At 41.7% G+C, this 17,140-nt stretch overlaps 1 protein-coding gene across 3 annotated transcripts in view; it reads left to right on the top strand.

The window, feature by feature from the left end:
- prkar2aa (protein kinase, cAMP-dependent, regulatory, type II, alpha A) overlaps positions 1-17,140 on the top strand; it is a 51,202-nt gene that overhangs the window by 29,429 nt on the left and 4,633 nt on the right. For all 3 annotated transcript variants that reach the window (XM_046055974.1, XM_046055973.1, XM_046055975.1), the window contains exons 3-5: positions 6,242-6,277; positions 12,391-12,527; positions 13,924-14,030. In XM_046055974.1, coding sequence (XP_045911930.1) covers positions 6,242-6,277; positions 12,391-12,527; positions 13,924-14,030 — 280 coding nt within the window. The remainder of the gene's footprint in view (positions 1-6,241; positions 6,278-12,390; positions 12,528-13,923; positions 14,031-17,140) is intronic.

Below are 17,140 nucleotides of genomic sequence, written 5' to 3'. Positions count from 1 at the left end.
GGTTTAGCTTTAAATAGGAGTCATGGGAAATAGATAACAGATGACTAATGAATGGAACGTTCAGTAATTTAAAGGATGTTGCTGTATATGTTGTAGGACACATGATTCATTTCCCACGGAAATTTCAGCCATATTTATCTGATTGTTTTGGGGGGATGGGGTTGTACTGAAATCACAACACAAGACATGAGTGTGGCTTAAACTAGCCTACCCCTCTTTATGTGTGCCAGGGACAGGGAAGTCAAAAGGTCAGGCTCAGGTCTAGGGCTGTAATTTAGTGGATGCTGTGTCTGAATCCTATTAGAGCTGCCATGAAAATGTGTAAATATAATGTAATTTACCAGCTACAGTAGTCATAATTTTAGCACCACACAGCTTGGCTGGGCATTAGCATAGTGAAACAGTACAGGAGACAAGAGACATGGGAGGAAAGCAGTACAAAAATATCTGATTTGATTGGTGTTTGGGAAGAAGCTTCAGTTCAGACATAAAAGCAGAGCTTCTGAAATTGGAGCTCTAGTCATTGCTTTGACATTGTTGTTCATTCATATGGACAATACAACGTTGCTGGAGAAAGTCCAGTATGATTAGCGTTTTGTAGCTGAGCATGAGGGTCTGCAGTGTTAGTGTGTTGTTTAGTAGAGTAACCAACCTTACTGTGCAGCAGCATTGAACAGGAGGCTCTGATCTGTTAACTACTGCTATTTGGATGTTTACTTTCTTCTCGGTCATAAAGAGAGGTTAAGATACCAGACTCTGATGCAAAAGAGAAGAGGGAGAGAGCGAGAGGAGTCGTGAAGCTTTGGGAGCAATATGGGGGAGGAAGATTCATTCCTTTGACACAGCTCATATACATTAAATGACAAAGGAGGGAGATACGGAAACCGAGAATAGTGTTCAGCTCATGGGACTGTATTCCTTTTGTAGAAAGACGGTTTGAAATGACACGATAAAGGAAAGTAGACGCTGAGATCCTCTATATCAGTGGTTCCCAACCTGGGGTCCGTGCCCCCCTTAGGGGGGCGCCAGAGATAACAGGGGGTGCCTGAAGTTTTATCTGTTTTGAGGTTGTCAAAAAAACTTTGGTTTGCACAATTTAAAAAAAAATCTTGATAACACACTAGATAATTTATACAAAAGTCTGTATACATTTTTTCCTCACTGAAAATAGGCCGACTACTTTGTAGTAGGGCTGTAACGGTTTTGAAACAGAGACCAAAATCGCGGCACCAATTTCCACAATCTGGTGTCGCGGGTCCGAGAGACAGAACCGCGACACACCCGCTCATTGGACTGTTGAGCTCTCATTAAGACAGGGCAACTGTGCCGCCGGCGGCCGGTGGAGGGTGGGCTCGATAGCGGTGTATATAGTAGGCTATTTATATTAACAGTAGGTTATTGTAGGTCACCTTAGATTAGTTTTTATTTACTTGAATCTGCTCCTCTGCTCTTCTCCCCACACTCACACACACCTAGCCTGCACCTCTGGTCTCTCACGGAAAACACTCCGGCTGGCTCCGCCGCTTTCTCTCTCTCTCTCCCTGTATGTGTCTCTGCTGATTTTCTCCATCAGCAGTACGTTTCATAAATTCGCCGTGTTTAATAAACTCACCCATGATTCAGTTTTCAAGTGCGCTGCATGTGGACCGAAACTGAAACTTAACGTTAGTGAGTGACATCTGCAGTGGTGCGTTCACTGTCGCTCCGTAATGTAACATTTCCTGCATGTCCGTTGACATAATACCAGATGACCTCTCCCTCACCGTTTCTGCTAAATGCTAAAGTGGTTTGCCACATATACTTTGGCAGGTGCAACTATACCTGTCCGGCCCGCCCAAGTAAAGTATATCTTGACCCCCTGTTGACACCTTATAAACCCCTTTTCTTGATATTAAACAATACCAAGAAACAAAACACCAGGAGACAGTTGGTGAAGGTCCACCAAGAGCTGGCATTGATTTACACAGAGCCACAGAGGTGTCATTTGACTCTATTTGTTCACTATTAGTAAGTAATTTCATTATCTTTTTCTGTGTGTGTGTGTTTTGTCAGCTGTTTGGGGGGGGCTCAGCTTTTCTTAGATAAAAGTAGGGGGGGCGCCAAGGAAAAAACCATCACACGTACTGTATTTACAGTATGTGTGATGGTTTAGTGGCATGTGATTTTATCAACTATGCATTTTACTGTCTTTGCTATGAACAGACCACTATTTCCTCAGGGATTTGTTTTTTAATTCAGCAGCGTGGGCAGGAACGCCACTGCAAAATGCACATAATGGAAACCCTGCAGACAATAATATTTTGATATTTCAAAGAACAGTCACATGTTTTCTGGTAGCACTGCCACAGTCTTGTCTATGCCCTGCAAGTACTTGGATGGGGTTTAAGCAAAAGACAGACATAAAGGAAGATGGAGACTTGCAGGTCAAAGAATCAGTTTCCAGTTTTTGGCTGTGGCTAGTAGGTTTGTCTGCCAGTCTTGTTGGCAGGCAACCAAACATGGTTTGAAGATTGCAGCTTTATCCCATGTGAAAAGGCCTTTATCCGCAACCATGTGTGCTTTCACATAGCGATCCGGCTTTACCGGAACAAGCGGCATGTCAGCTGTGGCTTTTCACAAACAGATCGTTCCCTCTTTCTGTCTCATGTCTGTCACCAGCTTTCCCGACTCAGAAGGATAAAATCTGCTCCATACCTTTCAAATTTCACTCTGGCCTCTTATTTAAGTTTGTATTTGACTTAATACCTTATTATCTCAATTAAAAGGACGGAAACAAATGTAGGCCTATATGTACACAAAAGGCAATTTATTGTTTTGGCTGGTAAAAAATATGTTTGGCCAGGGGATTTTTTCATCTACCAGCCACCTTGGCAGGTGAACCAAAAAGTTAATTTCCACCCCTGCTACAGATGCAAGATTCAGATAAATGGACTGGTCTGGATGAAGAGCCATTATGAGCGGAACCAGAGTCAAGCAAAGTGAAAGGAGGAACTGATAGGTCAGGACTATACTTTTTGGATTATTCACGAAGGATTGGTGTTGTGTACTTGCATCACTATTACTGAATATTTTACCTCAATTCTTTTTCTCTCTGAATATTTTAATAGGATTTTGTGTCCATTTGGTGGCCATAGTTTTTTTTAGATGTTGAGTTTGGGACATGTGTCTAGGGATGAAACAGTATGAAAATTTCATATCATGATTATAGTGACCAAAATCATCATGGTTATCAGTATTATCACGGTATTGTGAAAATGTGCCGAAAAAGATTAAAATGTACTGATACACACACTGAAACCATTTCAACAAGTTTTATATTGAAAACTACAAATAAAATTTCCATTTTGTTTGCATAAACATTAAAATAACAGCCATCTTAAGTGTGCATTACATGTCTTTAGAAGACATTTCTCCTGACACTTGAAACTAATTTGCTGGATTTGAAATGAACAAGATGTGCTGGCTGGTTTACTAAACTGCATAACGTGTTATCATGTGCAGTGAACAGAGTCTGCAGACCCACAACGCACGCCGAAGCAGAACAAGCATTGTAGCGTCTTTACAAGACTCAACTCAAGCAAGAAAGTCGCATGATGCTGAGTTGTGATAGCCTATCAGCGTTGAGATTATCCGGACGTCACCGACGGCTTCAGAGCGTTGTGTGGAGAGGGCCAGGCGTAGAGCTGCTGAACTTGGGGGAGAAGTTGAGGACAGAGCCGGGAGCAGCGCTGCAGCTTTTGGACAAATAAACACCCGTAGTCGGACTGTGCTCTGACAACTACGGGAGGAGCTCGGAGTTAACTGCTTTCATTAAATTAGCTTTTTACTTTACTTTTTGGGATAACAACATTGATTTATCTTCACTTCACACATCCGGTTCCACTGTTGTTGTTAGCATCGGTCGGCACCCAGAGCTCTGTTGGACTACTACTTCATATTTATATAAAAAAAAACAGACAAAACTGCACAGTACTTGGAGAAAAGAAAGCAAAAAATGTTGAACTACTTGGTGAGTTCAGAAAATATGTGTCTGTAATTTATTCCAGCTTTGCGTTGTGTCGCGTTGTGTGTGTGTGTGAACACTTGGCAGTTGTCCAGCGAAAGCGTTGCGAGGATTAAATTTGTGTTTGGTCTGAATGCCGCATAATATTTGGGCAGGCAGAATGATTTTCAGGTAGGTGAGTGTGTCGTATGTCTGTGAGAGTTAACACATTCATGCAAATGGAGATGTCACACTTGTGAATCCTGCATTTTCCCTATGTGCCGTAAAAAATCCTTTCAACCAGTCACTAGATGGTTCTATGTAATTCCCTAAAGTGTCGAGTCGAGAGTCTATGTTGGCACAACAATTGCTGAGACCATCCTGTTGCTTGAATCTGTGTTGAGTGATGGTAAAAGTAATATCCATGGAGAGAAGAGTGTTCTCTGTCCCTGTCTGCCCAGGTGACCGGGGGAAAGTGGTGTGTATGTGTGATTTTCCCCCAGGCTCCCATCTTCACAGTCTAGATCTAATGGACTCTGACAGGATGTTAATAAGGTAGCAATGGACACACTGTTTGTGTGTGTGTGTGTGTGTGTGTGTGTACGGCAGCAGTGAGCCATATCCATGCTGGCTACTAACAGCCCAGTGTTGGAAAGCAGGTGTCACACATTCACAAGGCCAGGATGCCCCTATAGACACACACACACACACACTCGCATCGCCCTACTTGCACTCACAAGGCCAATAAACAAAAATGTCTGTGGACACATGTACAGGCAGCCTTGTCAGTGTGGCTGCTGGGGAACAATGTTTGCGCTCCCACTTGTGAGTTTTAGGAAGGTGGTAAAGTTAGTCGCAAGGAAGTGATTATGTGAGTAACCGTCATGACTCAGATCTATTTCAGCATCAGACACTATCGATTTATTATTAATATTTTATTTTTCTGCTATCAAAGCAATCTGGCCAGATATTATTGCTGGCGAGCCGGTTCTGGCCCGCAGGCCGCCTATTGCCGACCACTGATGTAGGCCATATGCCATTCTTTCCTGGCTAATATCAGCAACTCTAAGCTATGTATCTCACACAATCAACGTAAGAGCTACTCTGGCCTGCTGTAAGAGGCATGTTCCTGTGGGCCAACACTTAAATTGATTAGTATCTCAAATAATATGTGAGTATTGATGTGAATATAAACAAATTCATTGCCCCAATGTTTGTATTCTGAACAAGTGTGATTTAGTTGTGTTTATTTGTTTGGAAAGGCATTTAATTTTTCATTCACAGGGTCCTACCTAGCAGCAGGGCTCAGTATAATGGCATGTTTTTTACAGAGAGGAATCGTGCATTAGATGATGATTTAGTTTATGAACATAATTTTTTTATTAATTGGGGGGGGGGGGGCAGATACTCAACAGCTCTCCTGGTCCTGTGTTCTGCTGAAGGAAACACTCCAGTTGGGCAGCAGTCTTTGCATGAAAGCAGAGACACAGCAGTGTGTGTGGCTCAGGAACATTAACAGTGTCCCAGCAGCATCTGTACCTCCAAACAACAGCTTGATGTTGTCAATATTTGGGGAAAGAAATGTGTTGCTGGTTCAGACAGCCTAATGGATTATATGTAATGGGAGTTGTCAGGACACGGTGTGATGAAGCCACAGTGTAACAGATTTGATCTGAGCAATAACTGTCATTACCCTTTCATCCTTCCTCTCTTCTCATATATTATTAAAATATTTGACTTGTAAACATGCAGCTGTGAGGGCTGTTATTGAGGTATTTGTTAATCCACTCACTTTGGATTCAGGCAATCATTGTGCAATTAATGCTGCTGAGTTGGATCATGTTGTGTTTTATTAGTTTTCAATTTGCAATCATGAAAAAATGATGCTTCCATTTGTTAGAGGGCGTGTGTGTGTGTCTGTCTGATGATAATGCTGGAGGCTGTAGCTACGTCTCACAATAGCATTCAGGTGTATAAATATAAAGTATAAATACTCTTCTTTCACGTTCTCAATTCATCTCTGAACTCGCGCCTTCTTTACTGGTTACGCTCTCTCCGTGTCCTACTTGTGATCTCTTCACCTCTTGTTGTCTTTATCTGTTTGACTGGATCTTTCTCTCTAATACTGTCACTCTGACTCACTGTCTCTTTCACTCCAATTATTGCTATGAACACTGTCTGTTCAATCACAAAATCATATTAAATGTCATTATGTAAAAACAACTGTGATTTCACCTCTCTCTCGCTCTCTCTTCACAGCTCCACCACCCAGCAGATTCAACAGGAGAGTGTCAGGTAAGGTGTGTGTGTGTGTGTGTGTGTATATGCATGTGTTTGACGTCATGTCCTTAAATGTAATCCACACCAGGGACAACATTGCACACATCACTGCTTAAGTGGCTTGTACGTACATTGTGTGTGTCATGCATGTTGAGTCCAAATGGTAGACTTACTGATTTGTGTCTGTCTCTGTTGTTGATGTCAAACACTGTCCGGGCAGTGTTTTCATAATGAGTGTCTTTACGTATGTCATGCATGGAGAACATTGTCAAGAAGCATCACTGCGGTGTGTTTTGGGTGTTGTGTGTCTGCATTCTCTCTGCTTCTGTGGTCTTGTGTGTACGGCGCTCCTGTTTTCTCACGCTTCATCGTGCCCATCTAGTGTTTACATATGAGTAATTTAATGTCGTCAGCCGTCACCGAGAGCTGCTCTTTGATTAGGCTCTGGGTGTGCCAGCTGATGTTTATCTTTAGTGCTCTCCTCCTGTCACTGTTGACCCTGCTGTCTGTACCGCAGCGCCATAAAGGTCTGTTGAGGAATATTTGGCGGTCATTTGTGCAAGTTGTTAACTTTGTTGTACTGTTTTGTAGCCGTAACATCCAGTTGCATGTTATTATGCAGCAAACAAAGTGGTTTGAAGATTCTTTGTTGACAAAAGTTTTAATGATGGTAATGTTAGAAGACGTAATGATCCTTGTTGAGCCCGGAATTGATGATTGGTATAGATAATTAGTAAAATGCACACGACAAGATGTCAAGATGCAATCCAAGAGAGCAAGTTCTGTAATTTAGTATATCATTTAGTAATATATTTTTTAATTATTGTTTGCCCAGTCAGGTGTTGTTTGTAGTGCTACTGTACTAGATTGCATTATATTTTAAGGTGTTTCAAAACATCTTACTGCAGTATTCTCTACAAATAAGATTTTTTCACAGAGTTACCAGGCTGAAAGCTTGCAAGCCTCTTTCACCTCTGAGGAGAGCCAGCATCACTGATGCGTATGGCTGGGTGTTGTCAAAAATCTGTTTTGCTGCACATGTAACCACACCCAACAGTGATGTCATAAGGTCCTGAAGAGTACACCTGTACATCACTGCAGCAAGGTGAGAGGTTAAACCTCTGGCTGTTAAACGATTTACTTTACAAACCGATAAATAAATACATTAAATGTATTTGAGTCTTTGGAAGTCTGTGAGGGGCTGAGCTGGCAGGCACGAGGAGTCACAGGTGAATTTTCAAACGGAAGGTTTGATTTTCCCAAAGCTAGAAGAAACAATTTACAAAATATGCAACAACATTCTAGGCCTATAAAAAAATATCAGCTCAACAGACCAGACTAAACAGAAAGGGGAGCAGTATTTAATGGCTGATCAGATCAATTTCTTTTTCTGTTGATTTGTATTTTAGTTACATACAGATTACAAACACACTGCTCAAAAAATAAGGGAACACTTAATCATCACATTATTACATAAAGTCAATTAAACTTCATAAATATCAATCCAGTTAGGAAGCATAAGCGATTGTAAATCAATGTCACCTGTTTAGAACAAATGAAAGTGACAGGCGCATCAACCCAGCAGCAGGACATGTATCTGCTCCTTTGTGTGAGGAGGAACAGGAGGAGCTCTGTCAGAGCCCTACAAACTGACTTCCAGCAGGCTAGTGGTGCGCATGTTTCGGACCAAACTGTCAGAAACCAACTCCATGGGGATGGCATGAGGGCCCAATGTCCTCTACTGGGATCAGTGCTCACAGCCCAGCACCATGCAGCTCGACTGGTTTCACCAGAGAGAGGGATTTTTTTTTTTTACCATTGCATAGATTAAATAGTCAAAATGTGCTTTTTACTTAGTGTTTCCCACAGGATTTGGAGAGACTTGGGTTTAATGTTTTATACTTTCTGTGAATATAATCCAATTGATCTTATTTCCATACTGTACATACACCTTATTTTGAAAACCGGACGTTGTCACATGTGTATCCTTGCGCTGAATTCATCAAATCCAACCCAATTTGTTAAATAATGTTGTATGTGGTTCTCGTATCACGTAACATGAAGACTTCACAGCCTCTCTTCAGGTAGTACTCTCATACTGCAACACAAGAGAGAAAATGACAGGATAAAGTCGCTAACCTGCCTGTCAGCTCGTACTGGTCCGTTTCAGAAGCTCTTTACCTTCTGTATTATTCAAAATGTACAAGCAGTAAATCAGTGTATAGTATGACCAACGTAATATTTGATAGATGGAACATACACTGTTCTTTCTTGTGGGTCAGGCCTTTGTTATGGATTATGTAGAATTTTTATTATGAGCAATAGTGGAGATAGATATATCAAATTATAATAATATGAGAAAGATAATTCGAGATTCAAGTCATGGCATGAAATAATGATATATCGTCAGGTCGGCCTACCTACAGACCACAAGAAAAAACACAGTTCACCACAGTGTGTTACACAGTAAGCGCTCAATATAAAACCCACAGTTCAACCACCAATTAATGAATCCTTATCTCAGCCACAATACGCTTACCTTAATACACACATCTTTCTGTTTGTCATTTTTCCTGTCCGTCAAAGTGGCGGATGGCCCGACGATTTCACCCACCACCACCAGCACGTTACCCGCAGGTGGCGGGTGCAACTTTAATTCCCTGTGTGACACTAAAGTTTATGTAGTGTCAGCTTCTGTTAAGCGTAAGGCCATTTTACAAAAACAAGTCAAGCTACAGAGTAACGTGCAAATGCAATTAATCGTTCAGCCCTAACCAGAACAGTAACAGAAATGCAGTCCGCTAATAACAAAAAATGACCTGCTCACAGCACAACACAGACTCCAACACAAACGGCATGTTAGGATGAAAACCAACAAAAAACATTTTATGTGCTGACGCCTGTCAGGCCGAACCAGACTAACGTCAACATTAGAAAGACGTTTGAGTTGCGAAGTGACCTAGACCTGCATAGTTTTTGTCAAATAACATCAACTTTTCTTGATAAGATCAAAAACCCCTCTGTAAATTTTCCTGCTTTTTGTCCTTGGTCAATCACGTGCCTGGACCAAACATCTTTTAATATTTTGAAAAAGTGCTGAACCATTAATTAAAATCTTATTGAATTTGCAATATGGCCTACTACAATTTCCAACTCGCAGGAGGTGCAATATTTGTTAAAGACACAATATGTGTCAGAATACCATTTGAAATTAAATATTGCCGTGCTGCAGAGATGTCCTGACCTGCACATTATATTCTACAGATTTAAGAAAACATCTGTTTGGCACAGACCCTTGCAAAAATCGCACCATAATCATTTGAATATGTTTTTCAATGAAAATGAGAATATTTATGTAAAAGATGGTATCTGTTGAGGCTGACTGATTCTCATCAGTATCGCAATTTATTTCGCAATTGCAATATCAGTCAAAATAATCGCAATTAGTTGTTTTTTTGTTTTTTTTATTCGCTCAGCCCTAATTTCAAATGGAACAGTCCTATTGTTGTATTTGGTTGTTGTCTCCTGGTATCTCACAGCAGACGTGGAGCAGAGCGGACTGGAGCTAGACTGACTGACACAGACGACAAAATCAAAAGGGGGCGTTTTTGTGATCCCCTTCACATCTGATGTAAATTCAGCGTCATGAGGGCGACCGTCTGCTCTCAGAATGTGTGCCCCGCCTCTGACCTTTGAAGCTGTGCATGCACAATGAAGGCAGCTGTCTAACTATTAACTACCTGCTCATCAGCTAACTGATTTTATTGCTGTAGCGACATACACGACAACTGGCTGGCTAACAGAAAATATAAAAAACGCCCTCAGAGAGGAGCCACATTCATTCATAGCTAGATAAGTCTTTTGTTGATTCCTTAGTCTGGAAATTAGCAAGCATTCAATAATCTTGATCAAAACAAACAATCAATATTTCATTTTTAATAATTCATTAATATGAGCTGGTAAAATGTCAGTACACTGATTGCTCTGGGCAGAAAGGGATTCTGTAAGCTTGCATTTATAGTAACAAGTGATGATAAAGACTGCGAGAGTCTGGACATTTTTGGTTTAGGTACCTTGAAAGTGCTTGAATTTGTCTTTTAAAAGCTGTACGAACCCTGAAAACAAGACATTTGAGGATGTGGGCTTTGGCAAACAGTGACCACGATTTTTGGTAATTTATTAACAGATTCTTGACAAATTTTGTCCACAGTACACAGAGACATGCACGGTATATTCAGGAAGTATTTTTAAGGATCAGTTTCCTCACGAGTTTTACTGAAAACTGACCTGTTGAAAGTGAATGAGGGCTTATAAAAAAACTTGTTTTGGCCAGTGTTTTGATATTGTGTCATCCTCGAGCGATAGAGCGATGGAGATTTTGGTAGCATGGGGAAAACTCTACAATCTGATTCCTGCAACAAAAGCTAAGCATGACGGACCTGCCTGCACCCTTGGCTCTGTCTGAACAGCATTCATACCAGTGAAGAACACACAAAGCCGAATATTTATACTAACATCTGTGTCTCCATACTCCTAACACCCTTGTGTTTTGGGGTCGTACCTTGTCGTTGGTTGTCACAGTTGGGTTGGCAGATGCCCGAGGCTCACAGTTTAACTGCTTCTTATTCAGTCTGTTGTATTTACCCTCCTGATCAAGCTGAACTAAAGGAGTTAACATGTTGACACTCAAACAGGTTTGGAATGAGAGATCAGACGCTACACTCATGATTGCGCACACACACGCGCGTGGAGACTTTTGTGATAGATGCGAGAAGTGGAGTGTGTCTCTACAGAAACGCAGAGGAGGAAACGCAGATACATAGTGACAATTTGAAATGACCTTGTCAGTGTTTGTCATCCAGTGTGCTACAACATGTCGCTGTGCGTGTGGCATTTCCTCACTTCTGGGCTCCTTCAGTGTCCTGCAGTAATGACGTCCTGTCTTCCCTTTTCCTGCAGGCCATCGCCTCATTTGGTGTTATACAATATCTTCCTCTCTGCTTGTGTTTGCTCGTAACATCTTACCTGTGTGTGTGTGATAGGCACAAAGATAAAGATGTGTGTGTTTGTGCATGTTGGAACTACAATATGATTCTTTGACTCGCCTGTACACATTTTGCATCTTGTCAAGATAGGATTTAACTGTGAAAGTGAAAGGCACCTCCACATGCATTAAAGTTGTTTGTCACCGTGATGGATGTCTATTGTGTGGAATCTGCCATGGTTGTATTTAGATCAGTTTAATATTGGTAAATCACATTGCACCTCTGCTAATATTCGTAGTATTTACAGGGTAGTAGAGAGGTTTAGATAGCAGACATGGCATGTGTGGTCACTGTTGAGACAGATGCACAATGTAAAACATAAGGAACATTTACTTTAACAAGTTCCATCCATCAATCGTTAACTGCTTATCCTGCGTACAGGGTTGCGGGGGGCTGGAGCCAGTCCCAGCTGACATCGGGCGAAAGGCGGGGTACACCCTGGACAGGTTGCCAGTTACTTTAACAAGTTCAGCTCTGTAATTTCAGATTTTAAAGAGCTTAATGAACTCTTAAAAGTATAAATACTTCTAGGAGAAGGAGACATAATTTGGAATTTTGCTGCTCAATGTGTATCAACATGCCTCAACCCTGAAGGACACTGAATGATCTTATTTTTATATCAGCATTTTATTTCTACTTTGTTCTCCACCTTATTTCAGTGTTTCCTCACAAACTACTTGCTCACCTTGCTTTTTCCATCAGACACACACACCTACACCTCTCTCTCCCTGTATGTGTCTGCTCTCTTGACTTTCTTCGTCAGCAGTATGTTTTATAAAGTCGCCCTATAAAAGACACCCACGATTCCGTTTTCGCGACTGCAAGTGAGCGTCCTGTGGAGGAGGCTTGTTGTTAATGACCTATGGTTGTCTTCTTCACTCAACTTCCAATCCGACAACATGTTTTAGCATGCAATTGTGTGTAGCTGTAACAATTGTTATTACTGCGGCTTAATAAATTTCTGAACATGTCCACAGAATAGTTCCTCACCTGGACTGTTTGCTCTGTCTAATTACAGTGTAATCACACAGGACATGTTAATGCACTATGTAAAGTAAGTTTGTTTACATGGTTTCCCTCCAGTGTGTGCGGAGGCTTTCAACCCAGACGAGGACGATGAAGACACGGAGCCCCGAGTAGTTCACCCAAAAACAGATGAACAGCGCTGCAGACTGCAGGAGGCCTGCCGAGACATCCTACTCTTCAAAACACTAGATCAGGTAAATGAAATGTACAAACCTGCACAGGAAGAAACGTGTGTGCACATACACATCAATATCACAGTACACAAAATCCTTCAAATACAGATGGGTTACAGATCCTGTCACTCTGCTGAGCTGCTGGAAAACAAAACTGTTCTGTTAACTGCTAAACAGACTGTACTAGCACACCTGGCTCACACACGAGTGCATCGGAAACCATCAGTGCACTGCGCTACTCCGCTTATCCGTGACTACTCAGCTACTTTCCGCCTGTATTTCCAATGAGCTTGGTTTTGTCCCGTATCGTGTTGACTGGAGTCAAAGTGTGCCTGCATGACAGACGGGATCTTTTTTCTGTGCCAATTCTTTCCAGTCTGCTCCCAGCTGCAGTTTCTGTAGCATTTGTCGGTTTTGTCAGTCCAAGTTAGACTGGATATGCATAATTACATCGCCTAAAGCAGGTAAGTTGAACAATACAGACTTGACTCGATCCCACAAGTCAATCTTTGACTGGTTGTGTTCTCGTGTCTGTAGGGTTTCATTGTTGTACTTTCAGGTACAGTACAGGAGGGAGGGAGGTTGCAACCTATGTGAAATAATTAATTTCTCAAACTTATTGATTATTGACATTAGGTCAGGTAGTAACTTGTTTACAGTTTCCCTTGTGGTTGCTCAACGTGTAACATCACTTCACTTTCCTCACAGAGAAGCATCTGCTTTTAGGGCAGGGCAGATGATACATTTGTAAAAGACAAAGACGTACTTGTCAAACATCTTTGCATGTGTACTTTGTATCATGAGCCAATGATATCTCTAATCATCTTAATCTGCTTTTCTTATTGGCTAGAAACCTAAAGTCCTAGAAGCCCATGTTACAGTGTTGTGATAATGTGCTTGAGTTTTGTTGCCAAAGTAAAACTACTCCGCTTACACCCTCCTATATTTGGGCATCAGCTGACCGCCTCGCTCCTTTTCAAAAAGCAGTTCTAAATATCTTAAGTCTGTGTGATATCACTATACTTGATTTATCCGTGTTCATTATGGCAGAGGAGATGCACTTCAAATTTAATTTATATTTTTAAAACCTCTTTATGTTCCCATTGTGTGAACCATGGAGCACTTGACATCACCTGTGATTAATCTACGACATTATGATCGACTCGAAACAGCGCTGCTCTGAAAGTGTCACGATATCAAAAATAATGCCTCCTCTTCTCTCTGCTGTGTACTTTCTCACACAGTTCCCCTGCTGGGATAATTAAATTCCATCTTGTCTCCCTCCAGTTACAGCACTCACATGAGCTCGGTGCCATTTTCAGCTGCTAGTTGAACTCCACATACATATTTCCACTGTCGCTCCTTGTTTCTTCACCTCATCTGTGTCTGACGTCGTGCTTCTTATCCCACCATCCAGGAGCAGTTCTCAGAGGTGCTGGACGCCATGTTCGAGTTAAGGGTTCAGCCCCAGGAGCACGTCATCGACCAGGGAGCTGACGGAGATAACTTCTACGTCATAGAGAGGTAGGAGGCAGACCCCTGTTTTGGGTAATTAAATTTGGGTGTAATTTTGGCTGTAATTTGTATAACTGAATATTGACACACTGTTTTAGCGAGCTTAGATGACAGGAAGGCTAGAAACGACAATGTTTTACAGCACAGTTACTTCAAAAAAAGCCTGTGTCCACATGTTGTGTTTTTAATACGTATGTATTTATTACACTGGATGACTGGACAATATTGAATTGTGTTTTTTACTACTTGCATGTTGACTCAGCTCTGTTTTTTTTGAGGCTGTACTCTGTAGTGGGGTTGTATAAAAAGTGTAAAGATATTAAAAACAAATAAAACGCCATAAATGACAGCCTCAACAGATACCAGACAGGTTGACCTAACAGTGTTGACAACAAGTAAAATGTTTAAGTGCCTTTCACAGAGCTGTTGTACTTCATTGCAATAAATAATAATGGAATAATAGTATAGTGTGCACCACTAAAAATCACTCTGTTGCGCTGGTCTGTACAGTTGAGCCTGTCTTTATGCTGCGCTGGTTCTGATTAAGGCGCTGTGTATGTCTGTGTCCATGTATCCAGCATCTCTGAAGGCTGCGTGTAATTTTCCTGCCATGTTGCTAATGTAAACGGTTGCTGTGTACCCAGGCCTGCACAGGTCAGGTTTTGTTGCCTGGGTTGGAATACAATGTTGGGTTGAAGATTTCCAGGTCCTGATGGTGTAAAAACATTGTAGTTTAGATTGTTGAATTTTATTTTTAAATAATAGAGGAAACTTTGATAATCCGTGAGACTGCACTACACTGGGAGGTATTAACACGTCTTTCTTCATCAGCCAGAGTCATTCACAGTACTTTCCCAATAAATTACTTGGCATAGAAAAATTCCTCAAGACGGTTTTTAACCTCTGCCACCACACTTGACAGTGTTGAGCTGACGGCTGGTCATTGTTTATCCCACCCTGGCCTCTGTTTATTCTCGCCATGGCACATATCAGGTCAGTACCGCGCTTTAGTTCCACTTGGTGTGTGCTGTCTTTCCACTATCATACACACTTTCTAACGCAGCGTGCTCCCCGTACAAGAGACATGCGATGACCTTTAACAGCAGCACGCCTGCCTGCTCATATACTATCCCGGGGTTTTCCCTGGCCTAAAAAGCTAATGGTACCACCAGGATGGGGTGTGAGCATGGACACACACAGAGATGGAGGGATAAACGGAAAAGAGAGAAAGAAATGAGCCATTTTTGTCCTCAGTTGTGATTGGCTGATCCAGTTTGAGGCAACTGTAACATAACTAGACAAGTTAATTTGTTTATACATTAATGTTATATAATTTAGGGTGCTTTCACAACTGGATCGATTGGAGATGTTGTTCCAAAACAAGGGGGCGTTTCCCCTTTGGCTCGGTTTGTTTGGAAATATGTGAACACAACAATCGCACTCTGATCCAGAACAAAACAACTGAGCCGACATCGCCTAGAAGAGGTGGTCTCGGCTCGATTCCATACGAACCCTGAGCGGTTCGTATGCAGTGAGAACACATCCGACCCAAGAACCGGAACAAATGAATGTGTTGCCTGGCAGCCAATGCCAAAAGATCGCTTGACAACATGGAGCTTAAGCAGCGTATTTTGTTAAGTTGTTGCGGTATCTTGTTGTGGTTGTATTATGTTGTTTTTGTGTGTGGTTTTGTTTTTTTTTTTTTGCCTTCGTGCGACACTGCTCAACGGAGCGTTCACAACCCCTTTTTCATTTTATCACTAACCATTTTGTAGACTTCAGTGTTCTTGATGTGTTGTTCAGACCAAATATCTATGAGGCATTTCAGCTCCTCGCAGCACCAAGTCAACCCGCGATTCATTTTGTGTAGTTGTCATGGAGATGTCCCACAATGCAAAGCGCAACCTGCACGCATGAGGTAGTGACATAATGACATAAGGAAAGCCCTGGAAGCGTATGCGATTTGGACCGCTTTACAATAGTGCGGTGTGAAGACAAGTGATGTATTCAAATTGATTCGGAACAAAGTATCTGTTCTGGAACAAAATAAAACGTGCTCACCAGTATCAATATTGTTTTATTAACAAATAAAAATGAGCTACCTAGTTGGCTTTCTCTCTTGCAAACTTGCAGTAGTCATGGTGCGTTCCATTTGACATGGGAAATTGGAATTTCTTCAAAGTGAAGAAAGTTGGAGTTCAAAGTCGGAAATTTCAAAGGAACAGCCCGGTCGGTCGGATTTCCGACTTGGAAAGTCAGGAGAACTGCACTACCCCGACTTTGTGATCTAAGATGGCTGCTCCGAGTATCAACAGTTAGTGAAAGCTGTATTTATACTGTTATTAGCTCTTCTATGTACTTGTGTCTCTTATACATTTTCATACACAAAGTGCTGTCTAGCTGTTGTCTGCTACAGTGTTTAGTATGAATAAGTACCGCACAATGCATTTTTCATCAGCCGGCGTAACAATAGCTAAACTGGCTAGTTGTAAACAACGGGTGGCCGACTTGTAACTGGAACGCGGGTGTGAAGTCATTCCCAACTCCGACCTCCGACTTTATGCAACGCACCATCATTCTTTCACAGCTTTTTAGAGGAAGCCCTCCAAATTCTGGCAACTTAAACATTGAACTTCCTCAGGGTATTTATTGATCATGGCTGAGTAGCCTGTTTTACCATCAAGTAAAAATGGTTCAAACATAATCTTGGCTCTTTCTTCTACAGCTGCCCTTCATGGCTCGAGCAGATTTGTCATGTAAAATGCATAACGTTAAGTGGATAGTTTCTTGAAAAAAAGAGTTCGCAGGTCAATGTTTTAAACAGCGCGTAGATCGGCACCATTCTCCGTGCTCAGGTAGGCGACGACACAAGTGATCATCGTAATGGTAATCCAATCAAACTAAGTTGATACTCCACTAGCATAAAGGCTTTCAGCCCAACTACGCAGCCAATGGGAGGACAGGCTCTCTTACAATATGACTGGTTAATCCTGCCAAGCAACGACACTGCAAATTACCCTCCCCAGGTTTAATCCTCATACAGAGAGAGAGCGGGGGAGGGAGGGGGAGACCGAGCTGCTCTGCTGAAGTATTACAGTCTGCCAGAAATATAGAAAATA

This window comes from Micropterus dolomieu, linkage group LG08, assembly GCF_021292245.1.
Source record: "Micropterus dolomieu isolate WLL.071019.BEF.003 ecotype Adirondacks linkage group LG08, ASM2129224v1, whole genome shotgun sequence".
NCBI classification, from domain to species: Eukaryota; Metazoa; Chordata; class Actinopteri; order Centrarchiformes; family Centrarchidae; genus Micropterus; species Micropterus dolomieu.
Note: the sequence above shows the minus strand (reverse complement) of the source record. Positions and strands in the feature narration are given on the sequence as shown.